The sequence below is a fragment of the Anser cygnoides genome, chromosome 3 (assembly GCF_040182565.1).
Source record: "Anser cygnoides isolate HZ-2024a breed goose chromosome 3, Taihu_goose_T2T_genome, whole genome shotgun sequence".
NCBI lineage: Eukaryota > Metazoa > Chordata > Aves > Anseriformes > Anatidae > Anser > Anser cygnoides.
The window spans coordinates 28533418-28549514 of NC_089875.1; the positions used below are offsets into that span (position 1 = coordinate 28533418).

The 16097-nt window shown below is 41.7% G+C and overlaps 1 protein-coding gene and 1 long non-coding RNA gene across 4 annotated transcripts in view; one reads left to right on the forward strand and one right to left on the reverse strand.

Annotated features, from left to right (window-relative positions):
• LRPPRC (leucine rich pentatricopeptide repeat containing) overlaps window positions 1-5126 on the reverse strand; it is a 93611-nt gene extending 88485 nt beyond the window's left edge. Inside the window, exon 1 of one of the 2 annotated variants that reach the window (XM_066993784.1) lies at window positions 4714-5126. In XM_066993784.1, coding sequence (XP_066849885.1) covers window positions 4714-4928 — 215 coding nt within the window. In that variant the 5' untranslated portion in view covers window positions 4929-5126. The remainder of the gene's footprint in view (window positions 1-4713) is intronic. The other variant, XM_066993783.1, reaches the window with a different exon arrangement.
• Window positions 5127-8720: 3594 nt separating this feature from the next.
• The window catches only part of LOC106031477 (uncharacterized), a 50000-nt gene continuing 42623 nt past the window's right edge, over window positions 8721-16097 (forward strand). For both annotated transcript variants that reach the window (XR_010830153.1, XR_001204289.3), the window contains exons 1-2: window positions 8721-12052; window positions 14383-14562. This is a non-coding gene — a long non-coding RNA (uncharacterized lncRNA). The remainder of the gene's footprint in view (window positions 12053-14382; window positions 14563-16097) is intronic.

Below are 16097 nucleotides of genomic sequence, written 5' to 3' on the forward strand. Positions count from 1 at the left end.
CTCACTGCAACGTATCAATAAGCAACAGGCCTGGCAAGGACAACTTGAACAGCAGTGCCTATTGCACCCTTAGCAACTTCATCAACGTAACTGCTCTGAATTGGACATGAAATGTTAGAACGCAGACCCTGAAAATAAAAAATAATAAAAGATAAATTAAAAAATAATAAAAAGCACAAGTTTTCACTCCAGAAGTTTGCTTTTCAGGGAAATTAGCAAACAGAATGCTTTGCTCTGCTCCCCAAAGTCATGGAAACCGCCATCTAACTTCACAGATGAGAATCTTAAACTAAAGAAGTGACAGCGAGGCCGAAGATGCTCCGAGACACTTGCATGTAGATTTTTTTTTCAGCTATACTATTATGATCCATACTTTAGGAGCCTTATTGTCCTCACTTTCTCTGCAGACCGACAGGGGGTCCATCTCGGGAGGAATACCCTAGCAGTAACGCCTCAAAGTGCAGTGCAGCAACACACCTGGACTGATCTAACACACAGTCACCAGCAGCAGCAGTTCCAGTCCCTCTTTTCCTTTGGCCCACAGTTCCAACCCTTTTGGAGCTCATAAGATCCTTAACTGATCCAACACAGCCCAAAAACTCTTTTCCTTGCACCCCAGCAAATGAAATCACCCCATGACAGGTCCAAGGAGCACCCTGTTTCAGAGCAAGGACAAGCTGGCTGGCAAGGGGAAGGTGGCCAGCCTGGGAGGGATGGAGCCAGTACGCTTCCCCTAACACTCACACTCCTGCAGCAGCAAGCTGCAACATCGAGTCATGACGATCACCTAGAGCACGCAGAATAAACTCCCCAAAAGATAAACTTAACTCAAAATCCTCTCTGAACACTCGTCAGCTGAAAGGTTTGTTGCAGTGTTCTTGACTGCAGGCTGCACATTTAACATCTCTTCCCTTCGTGAAACTTCCATGAACAAAGTTCCAGAAAAGAATTTTACTGGAAATAATGTTTGCTACAGTTTACTGTCATAGATCTGAAGTATGCTGCATTGGTTTGTCACAGCTCATTCATCTCATAATCGCATGGCATGACAGTGATGTTGCACAGCTCAGTGTATCTCACACTTAATACTACAGGTAGACAAATGAAGCGGTAAATTTCCTTTAGATTTTAATCTGAGGCTTTTGCTATGAAATGCTCCTCAACCACTCAATGCAACTGGATATCCATCTACTGTCAGTTCAGGTTAAATCGACCCAAAATTGAATGGGAAATACTCCCAGAGTTTATTCCCTTGGCTCAGCTATGGTGTGGCAGCATGCAGCAGAGCACCAGGAGCCATCAGTCACTGCAGGAGGACCACCTGAAACCAGCACATCCACTCTGTCCAAATGCGATCACAGCTGGCTCTGTCAGAGAAGCAAAATGCACAGACAATGCCAGAAAAACCATCTTTCAGAAAGACATTTAGCACTGCATTCCGACTGTACATCCAGTATCACTTCCATTCCCCTGATCTGCCCCTTAATTCAAATTCTCATGCAGAGGACCAAAGTGCAGTCAAGGTGTACAGTTTTATTTCTTCTCTTTTTCTTCCATTTACAGATTCTTACAGCCAGCAAGAAATGGTATAGATAGGGTCACAGAAGGACACAGCCTTGGTATATCCAAGGCCCTACGCAAAGTATTAAAACTGAGGAAGGAGTATGGTCACCTGCTAACTTAATGTAATGTGACAAACACCAGCAATCTGACTGCAGGCTATGAAGTCTCATTAACAGACCCTACTAACTACACAACTAGTCCTCTGGCATTCTGCATAGCTGCTTACTTCAGGCAGATACCCTTGCCACGCTTCTAAGAAATTTCAGTTGACTATCAGCCCTGTTAGGCCTGCGCACACGGCTAACAGAATTAAACCCTTTTTTTTTTTTTTTTTTTTTTTACTGCAGGTCTCTATTGACAAAAATTCACCTGCTGCTTATCCAGCAAACAGGACAGAAATTATTTGCCATTACCCATTCTATGGAGCGTCCATGTTTACATCCAACCAAACTGTTTAAAACTACGGACAGAGAGCTAACAGCACGTCACTTGAGAGTTTTGCTGTGGCTGAGCATCTATCTGCGCCTCTCCACTATGACTCAGAGCTTATACCAGGCATCACTGCCAGGCTTGCACGGGTGCATTCTACCTAGCAATGTACGGATCATACTTTTGCTACTCTGTACATTATTTTCTTTGCCAGTAAAGACTGCAGGACTTTGTACTTTGGCTATCATACTCTCAGGACAATGTGTCTAGGCCATTTACAGTTCATTTTTGACAGCCACCGAAGGTCACCCTTCGGCTTCCTTTCACTATTCAGTAAAGCAGAAACTGCTTCTTGGAACAGAGGGCATCACAAGAGAACAACTAAAATCTATCTTCCTCACTCTACTGTAGATGCAGATGCACTTCAAAGTACTGACATGGAATCTGAAGCCTTACTTGCGTTACAAGCTGCCTCTCTCTCCAGTGCCTATCACCCTGGCTCTGAGCAGATAAGCAATGTGCCCGGGGGGTCTCTGAGAATTGCACGGGCATAACCAAGAGTCCTGACACCACTCGTGTACTCTTCGGGCTGGGGGTGGTAGTTAGGGCTGCCCTGGAAAATCCAAGAGCAGTTTGCTGTTTTAATTAATACCCCTGTCTGAATGGGAGTAAGTGTTGTTTCACATCTTCAAATCAATAAATGGACCTGCAACTTTTCTGCAATCACTACTCTAATCAAAGTCCCAAAATTGCACCTGAACTTACTTCATTACGTTCAGTGCTAAAGCGACTGAACCAAGAACATGTAAACGTGCAGAGTCAGTCATATACCCAGTTCTCATGGTAAATGCTGAATTATTCCTTGTTATTTATTCACTCTTATACCAGTTACCCTTACTCCCGCTATGACAACTAGGGCTTCATCAATGTTCTCTGGAATTTACTGTAATGGGCTGCACTTCACTTTTAATTGAGACCTGAGCAGCAAGCAGAGAAGTCTAAATGTTGTCCATATGTCCAAGTCATTCTAGTTCTTCAAAAAACATCCACTTCCAGAAGCTAAGGCTTAGATAGAAAAAAAAAAAAACAGCAAAGTTACTTAAGCTATAAAACAAACCGAGATTATATGCTTGTATAATTTCAGCTCCTATGTGTTACCTCTGCATCACACTTTGGTCCTAGAGCATCACCTGTACATCACGATACCTAAACCCACACCTTGAAGTGATAGTAAGGCAAAGATTCTGTGTGAAAAAATCACCTTTGGAATGAAATTACTGTACAGAAAGAATGCAAAAATGTAGGTGCGTTCCTAAGTCTTACTCCAATAAAATTCACAGTTTAGACTGAAACATAAATAAACTTGATATAAACATCACAGCTGTTTTCTGTGAACATGTTCTCTACCTAGTACATTTCCCGTGTATTTAATAAAATCTAGCAAAGTATCTAAAGACTTTTCTGCAAGATCCCTAAACCATCCCACAGGTGACCCCATTTATTCTTGGGGATATAGAGAAGCATCATTTGGAGCAAGCAAAAGGTAGCATTTGTGAAAATGACTAGCTGTTAGACCCAAAATCCCATTGTACAAAGCATGTTCCAAGTTCTTTACAGAAACACAGATCCTAAAAAGCAAGTCCTGTTAGTCCTGCACCAGGTCATATATGAAGTCCTGTGAACAATGCATCCTGCAACAAACTATTTTAGGAAATTAGCTTCCAGTTGATGAGCACAAAAATCTGCTGAATTACACCACGTAGAAAGTTTTATTCCTGATTTGCCACTAACTAGGCTTGTGCTCCTGCTGTGTCCCCCTGCTTCCCTGGTCCTTCCTCTGCAGGCCTACTCCAGGCTTCACAAGGTCTGCAGCACTGCAGGAGCTGTTACAGTTTAACCACTAGAAACAACATGATCTATACACTTTCCCTTGGCACGGGGAAGACTTCTTTCAGCGTAGTGAATTAAATCAGCTTACAGTGGGTTTGATAAGCACTAAACCTGGTGCAAATTGCAGTAACCTGCTTACTTTGGTGCTGAGACTTCACTCTAGTTCTCCATCGCTGCCTCTTCGGTTCCCTTCCCTTCCACTGAACCAGCCCCGAAGCTCACCAGCCCTCTGCTGAACAAACTTACTGGAACGGCAGAAAACTGGTCTGGTTTTCTCACTGACAGTAAATTATATTGACTTAGCAGGTCTAAGAAGAGAAAGGCCTCATGTCTTGTCTTGCCAGCTGTGGCTGTCCTTCTGTGTCAGCTCATACGACCCAGAGTACGTTTGATGTTTTTGCACTCTTGAATTTCACGCAAAAGAAAGCCTGCAGCAGGACTTGCACTTTTAGCAAGAAATAAATGTGGAGATTGGTCACTAGCACTGACTGACTCCCCGCACCATCGCTTTTCCCAGCCAGTAACGCTGTGCTCCTGCTCACGTTGCCACTGCGGGACGAGCTGCCGGAGCCGCCTCCGGCACCAACGAGCGGCTCCCGCCTGCCTGCGCCCTGGCCCCGCAGCTACCGGCGGGGTTCACTGAGGCGTTCGTGAGCGGGCAGCTCCGCACCCGGCAGCGCCGTGCCCCCTTCCGAGGCCCTTTACCGGGCTTTGCACGCGGAGGGGGAAGGACGCCCCCCGCACACCCGAGGCCCCCGCAGGCCCCCGCGGGCCCCGCACCCCCCGAACCCGGGACGCGATCGTGCCAGGGCCCCCCCCGCGGGGCCTCACCTGAGGGCGGGGCCGGGCGCGCGCGGGGGCAGCAGGGGCAGCAGGGGCCGGAGGCGCGCGCACAGCGCCCGCAGGCGCCCGGCGGAGCTGAGCAGCGCTGCCATGGCCCGCCGCGCGCCGGAGGAGCACGTGAGCTGCGGGACAGCCGCTGCGCATGCGCGACGGCAGGCAGCCGGCGCTCCGGACCTGCGCGCCGGGGGCGGGGGAGAAACCATTTCCTCCCGCAGGGGGGAGGCGCCGGCCGCGCTGTTGGAGGAGCCCTGCTTAAGCACGGCCCCTCTTTCCGTTCCCCCCTCTCCGTACGGCGCTGGTGGGAGGGAGCCCCCCGCCTCGCCCGGCAGGAGGAAGTCACGTGGGGGTGGGGGGGCGCAGCGGCCGGGGGTCACCTCTCGCACGTGCGCGCGCCTGCGGGAAGTCCGTTAGCAGCCGTTAGCGGGCGCGCGCACGTCCGTTAGTCAGTCAGTCAGGCTCAGTCGGGGGGGGGCGGCCACGCGCGGGGCGCTGCTTCCGTGTGAGTCGGGGGGAGCGAAACTGAGGAAGGAGCCTTTGAAGTGTCGTCCCCTGCTTCCCTCAGGAAAAAAAAGGGGGATGAGGGGTAGAGGGAAGGATCTTCGTTAAAGTTTTTTTAATTGTAGTTCTCTGCCTGAGCCTGTTGACTTCAAGAAGGTGCCATCTGCATTGATATTTTAGCACGCACGTTAGAGCTGGTTCCTAAAAGAAAAAACACTGAATTAGATGGGTATTTTTAAGTTAAGTGCATCTTTTCACACACACACACAAAATATTTTTGCCACAGATTGCAAACAGTTATGCTAGGAGCAGATTGTCCATCGCAGCATTGATTTTTATAAAGTCAATTACAATCTGTATGATCAATCACCTGTTTTCTGTTACACTTGTTGAGAGGTGTAGAAGTCTCCTCATAACGATGGAAAGTGCCCAGTTCTTTAAAGTTACAAAAAACCTCCTTCTGCTATTTATAAGTAAGCCCTAGATTGTCAGCACTTACCATAGTCAAGCCTTAAGGCATGCATTAAAGCTAGTAAGATGATATTTGTGATAGTAGTAATTACCGTGTCTTCTGCTATATCAGTGTTATTTCACAGAACACAGAGTTCTGTCTTAATAAGGAAGACTTAATAAGGAAGATGAATCTTTTAACCCAAGTACAGACCTAGTAGCATACATACATGCTAATTCTTAGGTTGTCTTCTAGACGTGCTCACCAAACTTGATTGTGGATTAAAGAGTAGAGCCCCATTGTGTTGGGAGCTTGCTACAAGGACTATACAAGGATGTCAATGGTGTTTCCAATAAGGACAAGAAAAGATGGAGCAAGAGGATACAAGAGTAAAGGAAAACAATGAGAAGACATTGATCAGTGTAATAAATAGTAGGTTCTTGTTGCAGACTTCACTGCTACTGAATTGAAAGAATGTTGAAAAAATTTAGAGAAAAAATATTCTATGATTATTTTTAAACGAATTTGTGACTTTTCAGAGTTTGAGTTGCTTTAGTGCCTTAGTGCTAGCAATATTTTCCAGCTTCGGGCAAAGCCTTCAGCTTTTATTTCTGTGTCTTTCAGGTCTTGTAATTTGGCCAGTGTTGCCTAGCGTATATTGCAAAGCAGGTGCACCATGAAAAATCTCTGGTTGCAAATAGTATTGAAGTCAACATGTTTTCAGAACCAGCCAGGCTTTATTTTGAGAGGATGACAATGAAGAAGCTCGAGAGCTATTGAAGTGAGATGGAGGTGGTACAAGTGAATGTGTTCAGAAGGGAAGTAGAGAAGAGTGGCACCAGAAGAGTTGATTTAAAGTAAGAGACAGAAAGGAAGGACAAGTATGTGAGATGACAGTAACTAAACAACTGTTATGGCTGCTAGCTATGGATGGAAAAAGAATTGCTGTTTCACCTCACAGAAACAAGATGAAAGCAAGCACAGCTCACTTTTGAGAAAATAGTGGGAAGATCCATGCTTTTATTTCATGGACGTTTAAGTTTTATTGCTAGGGTGCCTGTGGCTGTTGGTCTCTCAAGTATCAACTGCTACCCCTCACATACACACACAAAAAAATGCCCTATTCCATGCTGTAAGTGTGCTTAAGTTTAAGCCAGTTTGGGGGGTTTAAGGAAGCCTGAGTGCATAGCTCTGACAGTACAGCATAATGTTTTGCTTTGTTCTGGGTCTGGCAGAGTGAGAAAATCAAGCTGAGGTACTGGGGCAGGAATTAGGTAGCAAGGAAAAAATCAAAGCACCAAATCTTAGAAAATGTAGGCTAATACCTAAGTTTCATGTTGAAATGGCAAATAAGAAGGCAAGCCTGGGAACTGTAGAGAGATGGATACTAGGCAATTTTGAATGGAAAATTGCTGCTTGAGGGTCCTGTTGATTTGCCTATAAGGCATGCTCGGCTTTCATGTAAACCAGTTCCTTCCCAGTGGTGACTTAATCCCTAACAAAGGAGCTAAATTCCCTGCTTATCATATGTACGTGTTAGTTAAAATGTTTCTGCAGGCAAAAGTCCTTTTTATGTTTTTGCTGTTACTTGATCACACCCCAGATCTTCAGCGTTGTTCTCAGGACTTAGAGCTGTGCTGCACTGTAAAATAATTATGTCCAAATGCAAAAGAATTTAGCTCCCTCCTCTCCTCAGCTCTGTTAGTTTTGCAAGGTTAGTAGAAATTTTAATAGGTAGTAGAGCCTTTATCTTTGTAACCAAGTCAGCAGATCTTATCCTGGCTATCTATGGGGAGTAGATCTGATGAGTAAGAAGGTGCTTTTTTTGTACAGTTAGTTTTCAAAGGATCACAACTTGAAAATGGTTGTGACATAACTAGGTCACATCTGAAATTTTTCTATAAGCTGCATAAAATGAGAAGTTGAGGTAGCTGCTTTTGTCAGAAGGTATATTTAGAGCTGCAGTGAATCATAGTTGAGGGATTTGCATATTGTACTGTTACTGAAGACTGCAAAACAGTCATAAATCTGTATGTGATTAGTGGTCCTTCAGCATTTAATCTATTGCTTTTAAATAATAACAAAGTGAGAATTAAGATGCAGATGCATGTGCTTCGCATTGTGATCCTTCTTTCACTGCCGTGGTTTTTCATGTTTAACTGTGGGCATTCTGTACTGCGAAGAATATCATGTCCCAGAGTTTGGCTGTTTTGAGGGCTGGAGGGGAGAAAGTGTTAAGACAGGCTTTAGGTAAAACTAATAGGTAGACTAATAGGTAAAACTATTTCATCTGCTTGTAGCTCCAGTAAGTAAGTCAAATCATTTTAGGATTTTGATGCATGCTTCATGTTTTGGTTAGAAACGAGTGGAATGATTCAGATATCATGGAGATTGCTAGCTGGACTGGGGATTAGAATAAAATATGATTCATAAACTTGCAGTGTTAATTTTAGATAAGAATCCTTATACTGTTGTGTATCAGTGGGCACACTGGCAGATTCTTTCTGCCAAGTCTCCTCCTATCCCAAACAATGACAAATTTTTAGAGTTCTGGATGTAAGACAGATCTACTGAGAGCATCTAAAATCTAGGCTCCTGCTTTGGTTGGAATTATTTGAGATTTTCTTACAGATGTTCTGATTTATCTTAATAGCTGCTGAGTTTTTATTTTTCTAGTTTTTTTTTTTTTTTCAAAAATTGGGCAGAAATTTGAGTCTGCAAAACCTAACCCACAAACATTCAAAATGAGTGTTAAATCCCTCGATGTAAGCATACTGTATATGTACATCTCATGCATGTCTACCGCACTGATATACATGGCAGAGACAGATGCAGCACAGATGCTGCTATACATTTATACAGCTCACTTGTCTAAAAAACACTTAATTTAGTTTCAGTCAGGTCATTCAAGTATGGGTGTCAAAAGTGGTAGCTGGATTATTACCTTTATAAACAGTAACCAAATTAGCTTTCATTGTGGTAAGAGCTACCTACCATCTTTTGGTCTGTTTCACTTGCCTTGGACTGAGGCAACAAAGTGAGAAGACAGAAATACCAGGAGAGGTGTAAATAAGCATCTGGAAGGGCACAGCACAAGAATCTTAAAGCAGATCAGCCACTGATGGAAAAAGTTTTGAATTCTTTTCATAGCTTATCTGCTTTGAGATATTTTTCTTCTCTTGCTGATTTTTCCATCACCCTTGCTAGATATTTGTACCCCACCTGTAAACTCAAATGACAAATTAAATGTTGGTACGGCAGTGCTCTACCTCACGGATAATGTTTCCAATTGTAAAGGCAGGGCAGAAATAATTTTATTTTTTTACTTTTTCTTTCAAAGCTCAAGTACTGGTTTTGTTACAAGAAAAAAATATAACTCAAGTCAATTATGTAGAAAATTTCTATGAATTGGACAACTTACTAGACATTCTCTGCAAAGAGGAGGATTTTTGATAGATTAAATTAGGGGGAATTTTGTATTGTTCCCCTGACTTTGTTTTCAAAAGTTTTCTCCTTTATTCCAGAGCTGCCGAATTGAAAAAATAAATAGATATTTTTACCATAAGTAGGGGTAAGTGGTGGCTTTTTCCATGTTACTCTAGCTCCTTGCATGGGTTTTTATTTACTTTCGTGTTGCATCATGAAAAAAATCTGTATATGTATAGAGAGAGATTTATTTTTTTCTCCAGAAGTGTGCATCTATGGTAAAACACCTTTCTAGACAGACCTGTGTGTACACAGTGTGTTAGGGACAAAATATCAGCTCAAGTGAAAATTTTCAGTTAACGAAGGTGAAATCCAAGTGTGAATTGAGCTTGAATTCTCTTTGTCATTCTGAGTATCTTAATTTTCCTAACTGCTTAGCCTTTGTATTGTTCAAATGTTAATCATAAAATATTGCAGACTCTATCAAACAGATTTTTTTTCATAAGTGTCAGTTAGGATGGCTGGAGTGGGTATCATTCAACTGGAGAGAATAACCTGTTTCAGCAACATGGGTTGTGTTGCTGATATTTTCCCAGTGCTACAATGTGTGAAGGCTGAAAAGTTCAAGTATTTCCCATAGGGCAAATACTGTCTGGATAAATCAAGATAAAATAGCAGTCAAATATATTGGGATATCCAATGTGCGTCACAAGTGATCCCTGCAAAGGAGAAAAAAAAAAAAAAGGAAAAAAACTCCTTTTACTTTTCCCTAATTTGTCTAATACTTGTAAATATACTAAATATGACTTCTTGTGGTATAAAATTATTTTTGTATTTCTGTAGGCTTGTGTGCCTAATCAAAAACATGCAAAAGAGATAGTATTTTTAGCAGCGTGGAATGAATTATTACAACTATGGGTTCACTCTGCAAAATCCTCTGCTTATTGTTGGCAAATATATGTTCCAATAAAGGCATGAAATACTTTGTGATTATTTTACTGAATCAGTGACTTGAACAAGAATTTCCTGCTTCACTAAATCTGATTTTGCACACTGAATATTGGCCTTAAAATAAAATTTAGCGAAGAGCTTTGTCCTCATCTGTTTTGTTTCTTGATTGTTGCTGTTCTTCAGAAAGTACTGGTAAAAGTTGCTTGTTTCCAGAGGGGAGAGCATATTGCATCTTTTGCAGTAAGAATTTCTTCCCACATATTTCTAATATTTGAGCTGAATGAATGTTAGCAAGGAAAAAAACAAAATAAGCAGTTCTTAAATGGTATCTTAATTGGTATCTTAAATGGCCTTGCATCGTCTTTGAGGGTTAGGCACTGTGTAATCCCCAGTTATTCATAACTTCTCTGTGGACACTGCCTGGTATAACACCTTACATTAGGCAGGTAGTCTGTAGTCACCATTTGCAAAACAAAAACAAACAAGAAAATTATATTTATTACTATCTAATTAGCAGCATATGTATCAGGTTTAAGCACAGATTTTCAAAAATATGTATGAAAAAGGAGGAATTCTGTTAGCAAAAGGTGGGTTTCTTCTGCAGTGCAGAAGATGTAAAAGTATTTAATAACGTCACAGTTTTAATTCATAACAAAGCTCAGTGTGTCCATATATAAGAACAAAAACAAAAAAAAAATTGCCCCACAGTGAAGAGGAGAAAAGGCCTGCTTTTTAGTATTACCTATTTTTATGTAATCAGGCTGAAATCATCCCAAGAGTTTTTTAATGAACGTGTCTGGACTAATGATGTTGATTTTAAATGAAAATGTGAAAAGTTCCAGAGAATCAGGAGAATGATCCGCCACGGCTGTAAGTGATGAGACGGGTGACTGGGGAAATGCAATACAAGACAGCTTTGTAGGCAAGGAGCCTGAAGGAAGTAGCAGGTCAACTGATGGTTGACTTCATCAACAGAGAATTAAAAGCTGTGTATTAAGTACAGTTAGTGTTAAGCAGCTTGATTTCATAGGAATTAGACCTGGTCAAATGCATTTGGTATTGTTCCGACAGGACGACCAGCATGGTTGATAAAGGTGACAACTGTGTTGGAACACTTCTGTGAGGCATTTGGCTTAGTGACACCAATTCAGAAACGATTGCTACTCATCAGCAGTAAATTCAGGGTGGTTATCTGGCAGTGCACAAAGTGTGTTTGCTAGGAGGAGCTAGCAAAATAAATTATAATCTACTGAGAGGTTCCTCAAAGGCGGTTCTCAGCTTAGTACTTAAAATCTAAAGGAGAAGTCACTGACTGAATTAGGAAAAAACATGGAGCAATACATGGTGGAAATGGCTCACTTGTACAAAAAGTTTTGGGTCTTGTCAGCTGGTAGAGAGGGACAACAGCCATGCTATTTCAGCATAGGTACGTTCAGGTACGTTGGGATGAGGAAGGGGTTGCTGGAAGTGGGCTGTCCTGAGACGCAGTTACCCCCTCGGGACCTGCCTGTGGCTGCTCCTGGTGAGCAGGGAGAGGACCCGAGGCGGGGAGGCGCTGGGAGCACCCCCGGGGTGTTGTGGCCTGCTGGCTCCTTGCTTGGAGAGCGTGTTAGGGCAAGGGCACGCCACATCCATCCCCAGCACGCTTTAAATCCTTACACACACTTAATGAACGTTAGCCTCCAGTTTTCCTGGAGAAATTCAGAAATTCCCAGAAAGGGGAAAGGCAAGGACAGAGCTTCAGTCAGGGAAATATATAAAAGGTTGAAAGGCTTTTGATAAATAGAATACAAAGCTTCATGCAGTGGAAAGTGGTTGTTCTGTTTGAGGCAATGGACTATGCATCATAATGTGAGGCTATTGTGTGAACATAGTCTGAGGTAACTAGCAGGAAGGACATACTAAAAATGTCTCCCTCTACCTGCATTTTGCCTCAGAGTCCTCACCCACCGCATCCTTTTGGTCTGGCACAAGTGCTTACGTAGCTGCTTAACGAACCGGGTGGGTGTATCGGTCTGGGTTAGTTGTAAGCTAACTTTACACTGCACAGCCACACAAATGCTTGTGCCGACACAAGGTGATAAAAGGGAGTGGGCCTATGCAGAAATGGGAAGCAAAGAGGCTGATGGCAACTAGATGTCGTGTTTTACCAATAACACTATTTTATCTTGTCTTAAAGTGCTCATGAAATTGCAATTAAATATTAAAGTCATTATTTCAAATGTGATCTAGCCAGATATTAGTCCTTATTTAAGTGTAAATTCTCGTTGAGCAGTACTGAAATTAGTGCTAACAGTGCTGGTTGTCCGACCCAAGTCAGGCCACGCAGAACTCCCTGGCTCTCAGCTGGGGAGCAGAAGGAGCTCTCTGCTGGCTGGCCATAACCCGGGTGCCTGTGCTGCTGGAATGAGAATTCCTTTAAATATATAAAGCTTAAACTGAGAGGAAAAATGTATTTCTTACAAGAGTAAGGGGAACTCCACAGAGATTTTCATGTTTCACTTTTAGACCACTAACTTGACAACTCCAGGTTTAACTGTACCTGTGGCTCATTGTTACGGAGATGTGCACGAGGATAGAGATGTGCCTAAGCATTTGTGGGGCACAGACCCAGAAGTTCATTGAGCAAACGCTTTTCACTTACCAACACTGAATTCAGTTATGAATATTTGATACAGGAAAGACCATATGAAGTTCTTCTGTTTTTTTTTTTTTTTTTTTGTGATTTTTTGCCTTTTTTTTCCTAATACTTTCTCACTTGACTTTGACAACACATTCTTTTTTGAGAATTCTCATTCTGAGAAATACTATTACTTTAAATGTAATTTGGAAGTAAAAGAAAGCAATTCTATTTTAATTCCTTTGTTTTGTCATAAAATTTATAGAAGGCAATGCTGTGTTTAATTTTAGGGGAAGCAGTAGTTCCCTAAGGAAACTCTAAAACATGAGTTAGTAGGTATTTTCGTTCTTAAGAAGAAAATGTATTTTCAGGTAGGCAAGGTATAAATTACTTTCTCAGTAGCTCAGGTTTAATGCAATCCATATAGCACACGTCTTATCCTGCCAGTTGTTTAGCCATCCATGGAATCTCTGAAGATACACATGGCTTTCATTTCTAATGTAAACAAATAAAATGTGGATTTTTTGTTTTCTGTTGCATATTAAAAAGATTCAAAAAACAAGGAATTGCACTTTTTCCCAGTCCACTTGAAGTTTCTTGGACTTGGTTTGTCATTATATTTACACTGAGGATTAATTTGGCCTTTGTATTTTTACTATCCTACACTTATTTTTCCACTGAATTGTTAAATTTTTATTCCAAGTGTTTGCTTGTCAGTCTTTTCCTAGCATTTTCTATTCTCAGCATCTATTTTCCCTTCTTTCCTGTTACCTTTCTGTTTCTTTGAATAGAGCTCTTTAAACATTTACAGTTTCCGAAAGTTTCCAATCTGCCATTACTACTAAGCTCTTAAAATAATTCTCCGTCTAGAAGTGTCTATGTAGGACATTGTTACTTCATCAAAATATTAAAATATTTTTCTAATTATGTGTCAATTTAAATTGTAAAGTTCCTGTAGAAATGCTTTTGTTTGGTGTTTTTTCTCCTTAAATATATTTCAGCGAGAATGACGAGGGTTGTGAGTGTCAGTAAGATATGCCTTCAGACTGTTTAGGTTTGATTGCATTGCATTATAGAATGCTTCATTACTGGTTTAACCTCTCAAAGGTTTTCAGCTGCTGTTTTATTTAGCTATACCGACTACACTGCCTACAGCAACTCCAGGCAATGATTCCCCCAGTGGCATGCATGAGCTGCCCAGCTCTACTGCAAAAATACATTATGGCTGAATTTGCCCTCAGAGTTTGGAAAGATCTAAAGTCTTTGGAGACTAAAAATGTGTTTTTTCTTTGTTTTAGCTGGCAGTATGAGCCTCTGGCATTTTAAAGTGCAAGTCATTAGCGTCCACAAGGGTGATGTTAATATGTCTGTGTTTCAATCTCAGGACATTTTCCAGTTGCTTCTGCCACAACAATCTCTGCCATCTCAGTGCTTTTTAAGCCCCTTGTGAATTCAAGTAAGCTTTGCAATGCCAGTAAGAATCATTGTAGACTTGGGCTGAAACCAGTTGCTACCTGATTTATTCTTTTTGCAGTGGTTGGCACCAAGGTTGGAAGTCATTCAGAGCAACTGGGAGGGGGTAAAAAATGCAAAGAATAAGATGTAACGTTTAAAAACATGAGTTATGATCAAAAGTAAAGCCAGAGAATTTTATGCAGTCTGATTTTGTTTCCACTGTCTAATTTTTTTAATTATTTTATTTTTTTAACAGAGGAGCTATGGTTTAGGCTTATATAAAGACTCAACTGCACATACAAAATTCTGGCGACAGCGATAACATGGCATCCAGAAATAAAAGTAAAACAAAGATCAGTTGAAGAAGCCCAGAGAGCAGCCTGAGGGACGAGATGACAACCCTAATTGACGAGGAGGGTGGAATCTGTCAGCAAAGGTAATGCCATGCGGGAAATGCAATAAGGCAGCGTGGAGAGATCAAGGGCCGTTCACCCAGTGTGTAACAGCTGGCTGTAGACGTACAGCATGTTTGGTCAATTGCTACTTGCTCTCACTGGTAGGAATGTCAGAAATATTCCCCCTTCCCTTTCTGAGTACTTTGCTGTATTCCCTGCAGTTCCAGCTCAGTCATAATCCTAGGTCCCACAACTAAGAGAAGTGTAATCTAATCACAAGACAGAACAGAGAAAGAAAAGAGGTATGAATGTTAAGACAACTTAGCAAAGCTAAAAACACAAATGTTTTGGCAAGTGTTGCTATTTTTAGGCATTTCATTTGATCTGAGGGAAAACTAAACAGTATGGTGCCAAGTCAGTAGCGCCTGGGGTTAGATCATAAGGTTTCACAGCCTTCACTGCCTGTCTGCATTGTATAAATGTGGAGAATCACTGGAGAATGAGAAATCTGTTTTTTCTCTTAGTTTCCTTCTGCTTCATTATTGGTTTCCCCCTAAACTTCCTGAAATTAAGAACTCTGCAGAGGTCTCCTTTTCCGCTCCAAGCAGAGGGAGTCTGTACTTCTGCTGCCAGTGTCAGAAACCAGACTTTCAGAAAGGAGAGGAGCAATCTGCAGGCATGTTTACTTGCATGCGTGTTCACATGTGCAGATTATTATACCCAGCCTTGTTATGGCTTACTCTAAGCGCCTGAACAGAAAGGATAATCCTGGATCACATTGTAATTACTGCTGCCCAGTTGATTTGCTACTTTATAGAGCTGAATCTCATACTCTGCGTGTGTGAAGAGTTCCAGCAGGTAGGGTGATCATGGTGTATCAATGTAAAAGAATAATCCTGTGCACTCAGTTTTCATTAATTATTACATTTATGGATAGATGTAGGCTATACAGATGTTTTTAAACACAGATTTCTGGGTGTGTCACAAGTCCTTATGTTCTTGAGCAACAAATTTTCTTTTGGATCACTAACTTTTATTCATAGTATTCTGAGCTTGTATATTCATTCTGGCCATTTCCTATTGGTCTTGTATGTTAGAGTAGCAGTGAGTGGGCCTGACCCAGGTAAGACCTTAATGAAGTTCATGTGTTTTCTGTGTGTCTGTATTTGTTTATATTGCAGATTGGCCTAGAAGGAATGAAAAACTTACATATAAATCTCAAACAACAACTGTTCTGGAAGTGTACAGAACTAGGCACATAAAAATTACAGGTTTAGATGGGGCAATGGAGAGATAGTATAGCAAATATTCATACAATTTGTCAGTCATTCTGTGTTGGACATTTTACTCAGTGCAGGGAACAAATGTGTTTTTTGCACATATCTGTAGGGGCTCCAGAAGTCTTTTCTCCTTGACTATTAAATGTAGGTATGCAGTGGCTCAGGCTTATGCCCAGAAGGTATGACTGGCCATAGGTGGGAATTTGTTACTGCTGGTCCTGCTGTAAGTTACATCACGGCATGGATGCAAGGGGCAAGACATCATCAACTATTCCTTTGAAGAATCTCAGAATGGC